The sequence below is a fragment of the Panthera leo genome, chromosome E3 (genome assembly GCF_018350215.1).
Source record: "Panthera leo isolate Ple1 chromosome E3, P.leo_Ple1_pat1.1, whole genome shotgun sequence".
NCBI classification, from domain to species: Eukaryota; Metazoa; Chordata; class Mammalia; order Carnivora; family Felidae; genus Panthera; species Panthera leo.
In genome coordinates this window covers 24,570,641-24,585,624 of record NC_056694.1, presented here as the reverse complement: position 1 = coordinate 24,585,624, position 14,984 = coordinate 24,570,641, and the positions used below count along the sequence as shown (strand labels likewise).

The 14,984-nt window shown below is 41.2% G+C and overlaps 1 protein-coding gene across 4 annotated transcripts in view; it reads right to left on the bottom strand.

Moving 5' to 3' along the window:
- The window catches only part of DNAH3 (dynein axonemal heavy chain 3), a 168,115-nt gene that overhangs the window by 112,923 nt on the left and 40,208 nt on the right, over positions 1 to 14,984 (bottom strand). For all 4 annotated transcript variants that reach the window (XM_042921633.1, XM_042921636.1, XM_042921634.1 and 1 more), the window contains 4 exons: positions 13,722 to 13,875; positions 12,791 to 12,935; positions 7,289 to 7,500; positions 2,884 to 2,975 (listed from right to left, as the gene is read on the bottom strand). In XM_042921633.1, the coding sequence (XP_042777567.1) occupies positions 2,884 to 2,975; positions 7,289 to 7,500; positions 12,791 to 12,935; positions 13,722 to 13,875 (603 nt within the window). The remainder of the gene's footprint in view (positions 1 to 2,883; positions 2,976 to 7,288; positions 7,501 to 12,790; positions 12,936 to 13,721; positions 13,876 to 14,984) is intronic.

Sequence of the window (14,984 nt, the reverse complement as noted above, 5' to 3'; positions counted from 1 at the left end):
ACATGGAGAGTTGGGGTCCTAAACTCAGGTGTGGCCTGGGAATTGGGAAGAACCAGGAAGCCAAGTTCTTGGAAGGAGAAGGAGGGATTATTCTCTCTGCCTCGGTACTTGTCTTTCATTGCAAGCTTGACTGGAGATGACACTATCTGGTCTTTGCATATAGGCAACTGAAGCCCAGATGAAGCAAGTGATATTCCCAAAGACTCAATTGCAGCCAGGGAGTGCTGGAACCAGGTCCAGACACTAGTTCCTCTGACTTCCAATCCAGTGTTTCTTCCTCCTCCACTATGTGCCTTTTCTCTTCTCCTTATCAGAAGGAGCAAGAGAATTGTCCACACGTGGTCAGCCAAATAGGGTCAACTAAACAGAGCTGAGAACGTTTGCTCAGCTTCCTTGAGGGTAGTGGATGAGGCCCATTCCAAAGAATGACTGATCAAGACTTCAGCAGCATGGTCATCATCCTAAACGTGGCCTTCTTGGGAGATGACAAAATGAGTGTGCATTTAGGGAATAATTAATAAAGGCAGGTGCCAGCCCAGGTGGGAGTGAGACAAAGAGGCTGTCTGCATGTCTGTGACCAAGTCACTCAACAGGCCGTAGTGGGTCTGCCTCTGCACATATCAGGGGTTGTTGGTATAATTAAATAAGATAAAATGTTTGCAACATGCTTTATGACTTATAATTATGCAAAATATTGCACAGGAGAAGCATTAATGAGTTTGGGCATCTCTGAAGTCCAGCAACAGTTGACCTTAACCAAATGTGCTAAAGGATCCCATTAACAGTGTGATGTGACAAAGTTGCATTAACTATGGGATGATGGAGACCTGGGACTGCACGCCTCACTAACAGGTCGTGGCTGAGAACTTAGACGTTAACTCAGCTCAGGTTATATGCCTTACCTCATAACCCTCAACATGACTCTAATCGCCCAGCTACTATTCTTCTTCCCATTTTACAGATAAGGATACTGAGACACACAGAGGCAAACAACTTAGCCAAGGTGTCACCACTTCTGGGTTTGTCACAGTGGGGCCAGCTGGCACCGAAAGTGGCAGAGTTGCTGTGTGTTTGCTTGGTTTCCGTCTCCTTAGAGGAGTTTATTTTTTAGGCAGTACAGGGTAACAATACTTTAGGCTCTCGAGTCAGCCAGTCTGGGCTCCAGTCTTGGTTCATTGAGTTACTAGCTGTGACCTCTGTCAAGTTACCTAAACACTCAGATCAACTTACTTCCTCATCTGTAAAATAGGAATAATAATAGTAGCTACAACATTAAGTTATAGTGATGGATAAGTTGGTTAATGTTTATTAAATGTTGGTGCAGCATAAATGTTCTATAGCTGGTCTCTCTTAGAAACATCTATCTTATCGGGGAAAATGAAGCCTTTTCATGAAATAACCTACAGCATTTCTGTGGGTTTTATTTCATAGCCAACAATCTCACTAATCTGCCTCTAGGCTTCCTCCTCACAAAGGGACTACAATGGTGGTATTAGGGGGTTGGGAATCAGAGCATTCAGATGGCAGAGAGATTTGGGGGCCTATCCCACAGGGATGGAGAAAGGGGTTCCAAACTCTGGCGTGCATCAGAATCACCTGGAGCAGTACTGCCCATTCTAAATAAAAGGTGGGTCACATGTCACTTTAAGGTTTCCAGTAGCCATATTTTGAAAATGTAAAAAGAAACAGGTGAAAAAATTTTTAATAATTTATTTAATTCAGTATATCAAAAATATTCATTTCAACATATAATCAATATTAAAACTCATTAGACATTTTGCTTTTTTTTCTTAATAAGCCTTTGAAACCCAGCCTCTATTTATATTTGCCTCACCTCTAATTCAGAATAGTTACATTTCAAGGGCTCAGTAGGATATGTGGCTGGTGGCTTCTGGACTGGACAGTCCTGATCCGAAAAGCTGGTTAAAACATAGATTGCAGGGTCCACACCCAGAATTTCTGATTCAGCAGACTGGGGTGGGGTCCGAGAATATACAATTCTAATAGGTTCCCAGGTGATGCTGATGCAGCTGGTCTGGGGCCACACTCTGAGAAGCATGTGTCGAGTTAGACCTGAACCCAGCTGTCTGACAGGGACTCCGGTCCAGGCAATACAGTACCTCCCATCCCCTGCCCTGGAGGTGTGGACAGTCAAGGTCCAACGAGTCTCTGCGTCCTGAAAACAGCAATTCAAAGAACACAGTTTCTTGCACACAGACTCTAGGGGCATTTGGAGAAAAGGAGAAAGCAAGTGAAACATTCTCTCACTGGACCATGTTTCCCGGACTCTAAGAACTCAGAGAGCTGCTCCTGTTTATTGATGGTTTTTTGTTCAAAAGAGGAAACTGGGGGCGCCTGGGTGGCTCGGTCGGTTGAGCATCCAACTTCCACTCGGGTCGTGATCTCACGGATCATGAGTTTGAGCCCTGCATTGGACTCTCTGCTGTCAGCACAGAGCCCACTTTGGATCCTCTGTCCCTCTCTTTCTACCTCTCTCTCTCTCTCTCAGGAGGGAGGGAGGAGGAAAAGGAGGGTGGGAAGGAGGGAGGAAGGGAGGAAGAAACTGAAGCCCAGAAAAGGTGGAACAGTTTTACCTGAAGTCACTGAGACCTGGGCTTGGAGCTCAGGTTCCAAGAGCTTTTTTGTTTTTTGTAATTTCCCTTTAAAATAAAATCTCTGACTCAATTTTCTAGTTATAATCCATCATCAACCCAGCAGCTGAAAGTGAGTTTCACCAGTAGCTAATCACCCAAGGTGGAGGTTATTAAAAATGCTTAAGTTACCCTGAACCATAAAGAGAAAAACAGCCTGAGGTCAGTCATATCCTGTAGGAACTTAGATACTTTGATGGAAAAGCTTCCTGAAGGAGAGAAGGAGTCTTACTTGTCAACAAATTTGCCGAATCCGTATTCCAGCATATTTGAAAGGCAAGTTGTTTCTGTGGGTTTTATTTCATAGCCGACGATCTCACTGATCTGCAGAAAAAAGAAGAAAACAAGTGTGTACTGTCCAAGGTAGCACTGGCCAGTAGGCTTTCCATGATGTTATACTCTGCGCTGTCCCTTACGGTAGCCACCAGTCACATTTGGCCATTGAGCCCTGGAAATGTGGCTAGTGTGATGGAGGAGCTGATTTTTTAAATCTACTTTTACTTAAAATTGAATAGCTGTGTACAGCTAGTGGCAAATGAATTGGATGGTGCAGGTCTAAAAATGTGGGAGGCTGCCTAGGGCCCGCACTGCATTCCATCTGGCTTACTGGGGGTCTCTACCCAGCAGCACTCAGTGGTCTTTGTGAGGACCAGTGGTGTCAACTTGTGAGCATCCTGGGGGTGCAAGCGGATCTGGTTTGTTTTCGTGCTCCTAGTGCAAAGCCTGGTCAGTGACAGAAGCTTCAGCGTTTGCTGAGTACACAGACCCCCTCCACACAAATTCTGTGATCTGAGGATGCTGAGAAGGAAGAAATCCGCTCCGTCCAAATATCTTCCTTTCCACCCCAGTGTGCTAACTTGTTGGAACAGTTCGCAACTGTGCCCATTCCTTTGGTGTAAATACTACCCCATGCTTGTCTTTTAAGTGAAAATATCCCTGAAGAAGGTCTCACTTGAAATCTCTGATGGGTTTGAATACATTTCTCAAAGACAGAGATCTGGGGGAGGATGAGGGTTACATGTGCTCAGTCTTCTTCAAGCAAGAAGACTGAAGGATAATGAGGCTCTGTAAGAAATCTCACCTACTGCCCAATTTTGTCTCTGTTCAACCCCAGGAGGACTACAGAATGTCAGAGCAGAAAGCAATGTGAGAGGTGCAGGCTGTTCTGTCCTACTTAGCCCTGTGTCCCCAGGGCCTGGCAGTCAGTAGGCATCAATAAATATTTGCAGAGCAAAAGCATGAGTGAACCAGCTAATTCAAATGGCTTCCAATCTGGGTCCTGAAGACACCTGGAGGACCACTAGCATAGTGGAAATCAGAAGTAATAAACACTTATTGAGGGCTTACTATGAAGTAGGCACTGTTTTAAGACTTTTATACACTCATTTCGTTCCCTCAATATGACGAGGAAGATACTAATGTACTATTATTCTTGTTTTATACATAAGGAAACTCAGACAAAGAAAATAAGTACCTTGTCCAAGACCATCCAACTAGTAAATGGCAGAATTGGGACTTGGACCCAGTTCTGCCTGAAAAGCTCTTCTTCATCACATCTAGTGGGTCTCTTAGGTCTTCTATGTACAGTTGTGAAGGTTATACACTGCATAACTCTAAAAAGTACAATTCACACTGTAGCACACACGAACAGCATTCCCTAGAGTTGTGGATTGCAGTCTGCACAACTGTTCCTGGTGGCCCTGGACTTTGATTTATTCTCAATACCTGAAAATATGGCTTAGAACACACACTATCTCTAGGATTAAATGACATAACTACATAAAGCATTTGGCATAGGACTTGGCCAACTCAGAGACTGGTAGTTTTATTTATTTATTATTAAAAAATTTTTTTCAACATTTATTTTTGAGATAGACAGAGCATGAGTGGGGGAGGGGCAGAGAGAGAGGGAGACATAATCTGAAGCAGTCTCCAGGCTCTGAGTTGTCAGCACAGAGTCCTATGCAGGGCTTGAACTCACGAACAGCGAGATCATGACCTGAGCCAAAGTCAGATGCTTAACTGACTGAGCCACCCAAGCGCCCCTATTTTTTTTTTTTGTAATTGCTTTTGTTAATTATAGAGACTAACAAAACATCTGGCTTTCTAATTCTAAGAGCTTGCAGCTGCCCTGTCTACTATGGAGCCACTAGCTTCTTGTGGCTATTGAGAACTTGAAATGTGACTGGCCCAAACTGAGATCCGCTCTAGGTGTAAAAGAATACCATGTTTCCAAGACTTAATATGAAAAATATGAGATCACATTAACATTTTTTTACATCGACTACCTATTGAAAAAATATTTTGAATACGTTTGGTTAAATGAAATGTAAATTTTTTTCATCTGTCAGTGCTTTTAAAAAACATGGCTACTAGAAACTTTAACACTAGACATATGGCTTGTATTATTTTCATTGGGCAACATGGTCCTAGAGGGCTAGCTTTAGTACACATCAACGTGGTTTCTTCCTAAGTCAAATGTCACCCTGTTCCATCTTGTTTTAAATCACGGTAGCAACCCTTTTGCTGGTATCAGTGCCCCAAATAAAGGGACTAGCCCTACGTGCTTAAGTTCTGGGAAATGGTCAGAAACCACAGCACAGCCACCCTATGACCCCAGAAGTTACATTTGGTAGCCTTGACAGCAAGAGGTGGTTTAGCCTTCAGAGCCCCCTGCCTGAGCCAGAACCTGTACAAATGGATCTCTTGAGTTAGGCATTTGGGCAGAGAATGGTTCCCCTAGGCCGGTGGCTGTCACTAGGGTGGCTTGTGGTTTGACCTACAATGCAGGCAGGACAGGCCTCTGACTGTGGGCACCCCTTTTATGTATCTGGTGGCCTCTTTCCTGTCTGAGCTCACTTGTAACTGTTCAGCCTACTGGGGTTCCACTTTAGGGGCTCATTTTTCAGGAGCCGCCTTCTTGGGGCTATATTCCACTCTTACCTACAGCTTACTGTCCCCTCTGACCTGATATTTCTTTCCCCATTTCCCCCATCTAGGCTGAGTCATAGACCTAGATTCCAATTCCCTCTTCCACCACTTACTAGTCACATGACAATTTACTTATTCTCTCCAAAGCCTCAGTTTTCTTATCTGTGGAGATGATCATCCCTACTTCAAAGGGTTGTTGACAGGATAAAATGAGGGAATCCACACAAAGTATACAACACAGTGCCTAGTTCATAGTTGGTATGAACTATGTTTGAGCTATTATTGTTATTATTCTTCTAAGGAATTTTTCCCATTCTGTCCATCTAAGTGATCTGTAAATGAGAATTATGAATGTCTAGGAATGGTTGGGATTTTTAAAGTGTCTACATGTGGGAATAGCATCATCAAAGGGAAAGGACCAGGTGGAGGAGATGGCTTTCCGAGTCTCCTGAGGGGTTTTTTAATGGCCATTGATGAGGGCACTTTCTATAGCGCCATCTCCTGGAGAGACCTAGCACTACACCAAAGGCCACTTGTCTATCCAACCTCCCCAACCCTCCAAATGGGCCAATGTACTAGTCAGGCTAGGTCCATAGGGGCACCCTATGAGCACCAAGTGGGGGCAGGTGCTCCTGTGCAGCCCTCTCTGCTGGGACAGCCCAAGACCATAAGTCTCCTAAGAGGACCTCTCCCCTGCCCTCCTTTACACCCTTTACTTAGGTGTTGAGTTTCAAGGATTTCTGGGAAACTGAAAGCAGTTCTACTTTACAGAAAAATCCAGAATCTCTGACATATCAAGATCTTGGTTTTCCCAGAGAGATCAAAATGCTCTCAGCTCAGACTTCATTCTCTGGAAGGTAATGGGTGTGCTCTCAGATTAGGTCCTTCCAGAGACATGTCCTCAGTCTTGTGCATGTTTCCGAAAGAGGGAATTCTAGGCCAAGTCACAGAGAAATCTGCCTATGGAGAGGCAGTCTCAACTCCAACTCCCTGATAGAGGACGTTTCAAGGCCACTTCTAGCCCTTGAATGTGATGATTATTTTAGAAACACAGTCAGTTTTCTTTTTTCTGCTTAGTGTTCACACCACACTTATCACCCTCACACTTAGTTGCTTATAAAAGTCCCAACTATTTTTAGAGGAGAATATTTATTATTCTCATTTATAGACTCAAAGGGCTGAAAGAAGAGTGAGGTATTATTTCCGAACATAGCCTGCTGGACGATGAAGCTCTACAATATCATTGGCCCAAGCAGGAATCATCTGGCATTGTCAAGAGGCCCCAGGAAAAGGCATGGCTTTCTCTTTTGTGTGTCCTTCATCAAGGGACAAACCCAGGCCCCTCTCACTGTAACTCAATGCCCTTATCATCCTTTAGGGTCCTGAGCAGCCACTTGCTTACAAAAGCAGACTACAAGAGTCTTTCTAGCCACTGGCTGAAGCAATATTCAATCATCAATAATGGGGTCTCCAAAGAAAGGGGTCAACCTGTTTATGTGGAGAGACAGGCATTTCATCCTGTATCCTGCCCATTCCCTTCCTTTAAAAGACTTTCCCTCCCATTATTAACCCCTTGGCTTCAAGCAGATTCTCCTTTCAGAAAGGAGAGGCTTGACCCAGTAATGGTTCCTGCCTTCCAAAGGGCGACCAGGACCAGGTAGGCATAGGCATTGACTGGCTGGCTAGAGGTGGACAGTGACAGGCACCTGCTGCCAGTGCCGGTCTTTCATCCCTGGGTTGCAGGAAATGCTGAGGATAGGGATGTGTTGCTTGAATTTCTCAATCTTCATTTTCACATTCTCTGCTAACCGCCTGGGTGCAGGTACATCAGCTAGAGTCTTGGTCAATTTATATATCGTTCTCCACATATTCCCTACTTCCTCTGAGATTTCCTCAGCATTCAGCAAAAAGAGGGGTCCTGAAATAGAAATCATGAGAGAAGGGTCAGACCACCAAGTAGATGTTAGTCATGGGTACACCTTTAATTCCCTGAATTTAGGATTCTGCCTATCTATGGTATGGATATGGGAGCAAGCATAGGCTTTGGAGTGGGGTCTAGATCTAAAACCTCTCCTTAGCCAATGAAACACTGAGCATGTTTGTCTCAACTTTTCTAAGCCTCAACAGTATCACCTACGATACAGGGGTAATAACGGATACCTTGGCAAGTGACCGTAAGCAAGGTAAGTAAAGTGGCGAGCACAACATAACGCCTGCTGTGTAATGCAAGTGTAGTTATGGAGTCAGCTGTTAGCCCTGGCTGTAGATGCCATTACAGAAGCAGTAAAAGGTGCTCCACAAATACTGTGAAATATTAACAACTGGAGGATGTGGGTGAACGAGGATATGGGAGTTCTTTGTATAGCTCTGGCAACTTTTGTGTAAGTTTGAAAGTATCGTAAAAAGATTCTTTTCAAAACAAAAATTGACCCCTCATTAAAAAAAAAAGTGCACCAAAACATTAATTTCCTTCTCCTCCTTTTCTTCATAGGGATCCTATAGCATTTGGGCTTCACATTTGGTCAAAATCCTTCCACGCTGCTGCTTTCCTCCCCATGGATATATCAAATCGGTGTTAACTCTTGTGTCATGATGTTGCTAATTTACTCAAAAACACTCTTATTTCATGGCTACCAAGACTAAATAAAGCTTCGTTAATTTAACTTGTTTCTTCAGCCCAACATTTGTGAGTTGAGTGATCAAAAATTAAAACTCTTTGGAGCACCTGGGTGGCTCAGTCAGTTAAGCATCTGACTTCGGCTCAGTCAGGTCATGATCTCACAGGTTGTGGGTTTAGGCCCTGCGTCAGACTCCGTGCTGATAGCTTGGAGCCTGGAGCCTGCTTCGGATTCTGCATCTCCCTCTCTCTCAGCCCTTCCCCTGCTCATGCTTTGTCTCTCTCTGTCTCTCAAAAATGAATAAACATTAGAAAAAATTTTTTTAAATTAAAACTTTTTGAATTGTACATAGTGGACAGGAAATATATAAAAATAATAATACACCATGTCCAATTGGGGTTTTTCATGGTAATGTGAGGCTTGTTTAATATTTGAAAATCAAACAATGTAATATACTCTATTAACAATCTAAAAAAAGAAAATCACATGATAGTATCAACAGATGTGGAAAAAGCATTTGAAAAAATTCAGTATCCATTTATGATAAAAACCTCTAAACCAACTAGAAATAGAAAGAAGGTTATCAGCTTGATAAAGGGCATCTATGAAAAACCTATACTACCACCATACTCTTGTATATTGGAAATATGTACGGCTTTTTACATGTCAATCATACTATATCAAAGTGATTTTAAAAAACAAAACCAGAGGTGCCTGGGTGGCTCAGTTAGTTAAGCTTCTGACTTCAGCTCAGGTCATGCTCTTGTGGTTCATGAATTCGAACCCTGCATCAATCCCAACTTCAGATCCTCTGTCCTTCCTCTCTCTCTGTCCCTTCTCTGCTCATTCTCTCTCAAATGAATGTATGAATGAATGAATAAATACATAAATAAAATTTAAGGCTTTTCTATAAAAAAAACAAAACAAAAAGGATAAAGAATAGAGAGAAAGAAAGAAAGAAAGATCCCTAACAGTTAATGGTGAAAGATGGAATACTTTTTCCCTAAGACAAAGCAAGAATTTTCACTCTCATAATTCCTTGTCAACATCTTACTTAAAATCCTAGACAGTACAGTGAGGCATGAAAAAGAAGGAGGAGGCATACAGATTGGAAGAGAAGAAATAAAATGTCTTAGTTTTCCTGATGACATGACTGTTTATACAGGTGATCCAAGAAATCTAAATAACAACAATAATGAAATCTTTGCTGGAGAGCAAAAACACTGTAACAGAAATGAGAATATACCTGATGGGTTCATTAGTAGACTAGATGCAGCTGAGGAAAGAATCTTTGAGTTTGAGAATATGTCACTAGAAACTTGCAAAGTTAAAAAGAAAATAAGATGGGGGAAGAAATGGAGCAGAAAGGCTAAGAACTGTGGGATAGCTACAAGATGTGTAACACACTGGTAATGGAAATACCAGAAGCAGCAGAGAAAGAAATGGAAAAAATATGTGAAGCATTACTGAGAATTTCCTCCAAATTAATGTCAGACACCAAGCTACAGATCCAGGATAAATGCCAAAAATGACACTTAGGTATATGACATTCAAGCTGTAGAAAATCAAAGTTAAAGAAAAAACTTGAAAAATGCCAGTGGTGGTGGTGGGGGGCGGGGGGGCAGGGGGAAACACCATACCTTTAGAGAAGCAAAAATAAGCCTTACATTCTACTTCTCCTCAGAAAACACACAAACAAGAAGAGAGTGGAATGAAATATTAAAAGTATTGAGAGAAAAAAACCCAACCAACCTAAAATTCTCTATCCTGAGAAATTATCCTTCAGAAGTGAAGGAGCAACAAATACTTTCTCAGACAGAGAGAAATTGAGGGAATTTGCCAGTAGGTACCTTGCAAGGAATGTTAAAAGAAGTTCTTCAGAAAGAAGGAAAAGTATTTGTCAGAAACACAGATTTACTTAAAGAAAGGAGGAGCATTAAGGAAAGGATAAGTGAAGGTAAAATAAATACTTTGATTTTTCTTATTCCTAGATGATCTAACAGTTTGTTCAAAATAATAAGAGCAACAATATATTTGATGATTACAGTTTATATACAGGTGTAATGAAGAACAGAAATGACACAGCAGATAGAAGGGAAGAATTAGGAACACTTTGCTTTTACAAGGCATTTTTGAAATGAAGTTATATATAAACTTTAAATATGGCCCAGCAATCTACTCCCAAGCATTTATCCCAGAAGAACAGAAACTTATGTTAACATAAAAACTCATGCATGAATGTTTATAGCAGCTATATTCATAACAGCCTAAAACTGGAAACAGCCCAAATATCCACCAGTGGATAAATGGGTAAACAAACTGGTATATCCACGCAATGGAACACTACCTAGCATAAAAGGGAAGGACCTATGGATATATCCAAAAACTTCGATGAATCTCAAAGTAGTAGGCTGTGTGAAAGAAGCACTCTCAAAAGGTCTCAAAAAGACAAAACTATAGTAATAATGAAGAGCTCAACAATGCCAGGTCTTCTGGCTGAGGGGAGAGTGTGACTACAAGGGGCAGTACAAGAAATTTTACTGAAATGATGAAACTTCTGCTCTCTGATCGTGGTGAATCTATACATGTGTTAACATTTATATACCAAAAAAGTCCTTTTTGTTGTATATGAATTAAAAAAATTAAATGTAAAAAAATTAAAAAAAAAATTTTTTTTATTTTTGAGAGAGACAGAGTGGGAGCAGGGGAGGGGCAGAGAGAGAGGGAGACACAGAGTCCTAAGCAGGCTCCAGGCTATGAGCTGTCAGCATAGAGCCTGATGCAGGGCTTGAACTCACGAATGTGAGATCATGACCTGAGCCAAAGTCAGACTCTTAACTGAACCAAGTGCCCCTAAGTGTAAAAAAATTTTAATACAGTATCTCTTTGTAATAAAAAGACTTGGTCAACTATAAATATTTCTCTGACACCATAAAAATTTTGTATCTTAAACCAATGAAAAGCATCATGTTTAAAGGTGACACTCTGCAAGAATTCCCATGAAAATCAGGAAGAAGGCAGAGATGCCCATTATTACCACTGTTTATTTTGGAAGTGCTGGTCAACACAGAACAGTGAATAAATAAAGGGGTAAGAAAATAAATAAAGGTAAAATATATTGTTTAGATATGACTGATAACCTGGAAAGTTCAAGAGCATCAGTGAAAATGCAAGTTTTTTAAATGAAAAAGAAAATGCCAATTTAAACATAAAATCAACAGAGGTGCCTGGGTGGCTCAGTCGGTTATAAGCGTCTGACTTTGGCTCAGGTCATGATCTTGCGGTTCATGGGTTCAAGCCCCACGTTGGGCTCTGTGCTGACAGCTCAGAGCCTGGAGCCTGCTTTGGATTCTGTGTCTCCCTTGCTCTCTGCCCCTCCCCTGCTCACGTTCTCTTTCTCTCAAATAAACATTAAAAAAAATTTTTTAATGAAAAATAAACATTAAATCAACAAAACTAAATTAAACAAACAAACAAATAAATAAATAAATAAATAAATAAATAAATAAATAAATAAATAAAATAAATCTATAGCAAAAAGTTTTCAAAGCTATTATTTCTCAGGTTCATTGAGGGTGTGAAGAATGGGCACTCAAGTGCTGCTAGAAGGGTAATAAAACATAACTTTTCTGGAAGACCGTAACAATATCATCATCATCAACAACCAGTTTTTAAAATCCTAGTAATTTTCATTACAATAGCTTTGATCTAGCCATTTCACTTTCAGGAATTTATCCTAAGAAAACGATCAAAATTGCATCCAGAAAACTGGTACAAAGATGCTCATCACAGTTGTGCTTGAAATAACTGTGGCACTGGAAACTGAAGGCTCACCTCTAAGGGTCCCTGTGTTTGTCCTCTGCTCTTATGCCTCTCCCCAGGTGACATCATTCATGCCTTTTACTTGTAATCTATACTCAATCATTTCCCAATATAAATCACCCCCCCCCCCAAACCTATAACTTAACTTCAGGCTGATTTTCTCAAATGCTAGTTAATGTTCCCATTTGGATGTTTGCAGACACCTTAAACCCAGTATATTCAAATTGATGTGTCTTTTTTCCCAACAAATTTGTCACTTCTCTCGTTCAGTGATGGCAATATCCACCAAACTGCCTGGGCTAATAATCTGGAAATCACTCCAGTTTCTCCCCTCTCCCTCCTTGCCCCTTGCCCCTTTGAGATCAATCATTAAGTCCTGTTGACTCTACCTTAATTTCTCTCTAGCCTCCAGGATCTAAAGAAAAAGAGGAGTAGTTTACAGTTATCTGTGGCACTCTGGCCTTTCTTGAAGCAGCACAGTAGTGCAACTGCCATCTTATTCTCCTCTCACCTGCCTCTCCATAATCCACAGCTCTGGGTGGCTGCCCCTTCCATTCTACCCTAGCAAAAGGTCTTGGCTCTTCAATCCCCATTTTCCATCATTATCACATTGGAAAAATTCGACTGTGTGGCTGCGTTACTCTAGAGTATAAGAATATGATAAAAAGTCCAGCCTGAAGCTAAAGTCCAAACCCTATTCTAGAACTGGCTAGGTTGGTCCACTATCTCATCCCTACCCTGTCCCAGTAGAGTGAGCCTGCAACATACCGTTCATCCACTCCTCTGACTTGATGCTAAACTCGTACGTTGTCAGCCACAGCTGCTCATAAGGCCCTTTGTTGGTCAACACGGTTTGCAGGAGAGGGAAGGTACTCTTCTCCTTTTCCAACAGATCCTCTTCCTTATTGATCAACTGCAGGGCAAAAGGGGATGCTGTTTATTGGGTGGCTGGTTTTCTGAACCCTGGAAGCCACCATGGCAAATTCCTCAGTGCTTTGAACACCAAGTCGAGGAAGATGCTTGTTCATCTCGAGAGCAAGAGAGAAAAATAAGGCATGGACTCAAGTAAGACAGTCCCTCTGCTACCTCTGAGGGCCACGACAGCTAAGATCTAGCTGGATGAAACCCTGGGATAATTTGACACTTGCTCCATCATCTTTGATCCTACTCTACCATATCCACGTCCCCATTTTCACAATTTTCTTATGTACGTTAGCTGTCTACATGATATTGCCTTCTTATGTGGACTTACCTCAAAGATAAGGACTTTAATGGTTAAAGAACTTATTTGCTGACCTTCAGGGAAATTGCCTTAGCTTCTCTATGCCTTAGTTCTCCCATTTTAAATAGAGATAAATAGGGACAATAACAATGCCTACCCCAAAGGTTTGTTATGGGTGTTAAGTGATATATTGCATATGAAGCCCTTTGTATACTGTTGAGCACATAATACTCAAAATACGTGAGCAATTTTTCTACTGTAATTTCTTCTTTGTGCACTCAGCAACTAACAAAAAAGCTGGTATAATGTAGGGATGTAGAAAAAGGTAGCTGAAAGCACCAATGAAAGAAGTGGTCAACCAACCAATCAATAGTATCTACCTGACAGGTGATGTTAGGACAATGCAAAACCAAGAAACAGAATGAAGAGAGCAGGACAGAGTCATAAGTCTCCAACCCAGACCCCTAGACCCCAAACCTCAAATTCCACCAGTGCTTGATCTAGGTTCTTTGAAAGCTCGTGAAGCTTTTCAACATTGTTCTTCATTTCTTCTGTAGTCATCACTTCACGTTTCCTAAACCCTTCCAGTTCCTTGCTGTATCCCTCAAGTTTCGACTCAAATTCTGAGCACCTAAAAGCAAAGGACATCCCAATCACATCTGGACTTTCCAATTTGATTTTCAGAGTATCAGCATTGCTCACTCATATTCAAGCCTGGGGAGAATCTGATATGATGTATGATATAATACAATATATTAACTTATGATCCTACCTCTCAGAGATGCCTGCTATGAATCTATTGGTGGTTAAACATTTCCAGATGTTTTCCTGTATTGGTAAATACATATATGTGCACATATATGAAATCTATATACTATATACATATATATAAAATGTATGTATACACATATTATTGTTATCCATTAGATATTTATTATTGAGGGCTTAATGCATTCCAAGGACTGCTCTAGGCATCAGGGACATATTTTTGATGTACACTAGCCTCATGGAGCTTGCATTTTAGTTTGAGGAGACCTAGACAAGAAATACACATGGATGGATGGGTGGGTGGGTGGAGAGATGGATGGATAAATTCACACATAAAGATAAAATGTTGTGTTTCTGATGGTGATAAATACTTTGAAGAAAATAAAACAGGGAAGAGTGCCTAGTGGATGGAAGTACAAGGCTACTCCAGCTAAAATGATCAGGGAAGACCTTTTAGCAACAAAGCAGGTCACAAATTTATTTTTCCCTTTTTCTAACAAGGTAGATTATATTATATAGTGTTGAGTTATAATTGCTTAGCACATTATAGTTTCCAAAGTATTTTCATGGCCATAATAAATACATAGGCATATATTTCATATAATAATACAGTCACTAGTAAATAGTAGGCACTCGGGAAACTAGGTTGAGTAAATGAGTTGTATTTGTGGGACCACCTGGAGTCTAAGAGAGGGTAATTTAGGGATTTCAAGATGGTGGACTGGTCAGAATTCTGGCATGAAATGGAACTTACTCCAATGTCCACAGAGAGAGGCTTTAATGAAGAGACTACCTACAGAGGTGAAATATGGGTAGCCTTACAGGGAAGCCACTATGATCCCTTGGGCCAAGGGAACAATGGGAACTGAGATGGGGATAGCAAATGGAGAAAAATTAGCACCAAAGCCAAAAATTAATGTGGGCTGGGAAAACAGGTCAAGTTTCTTAGAGAGGGAATGGGGTTGCTTTCAC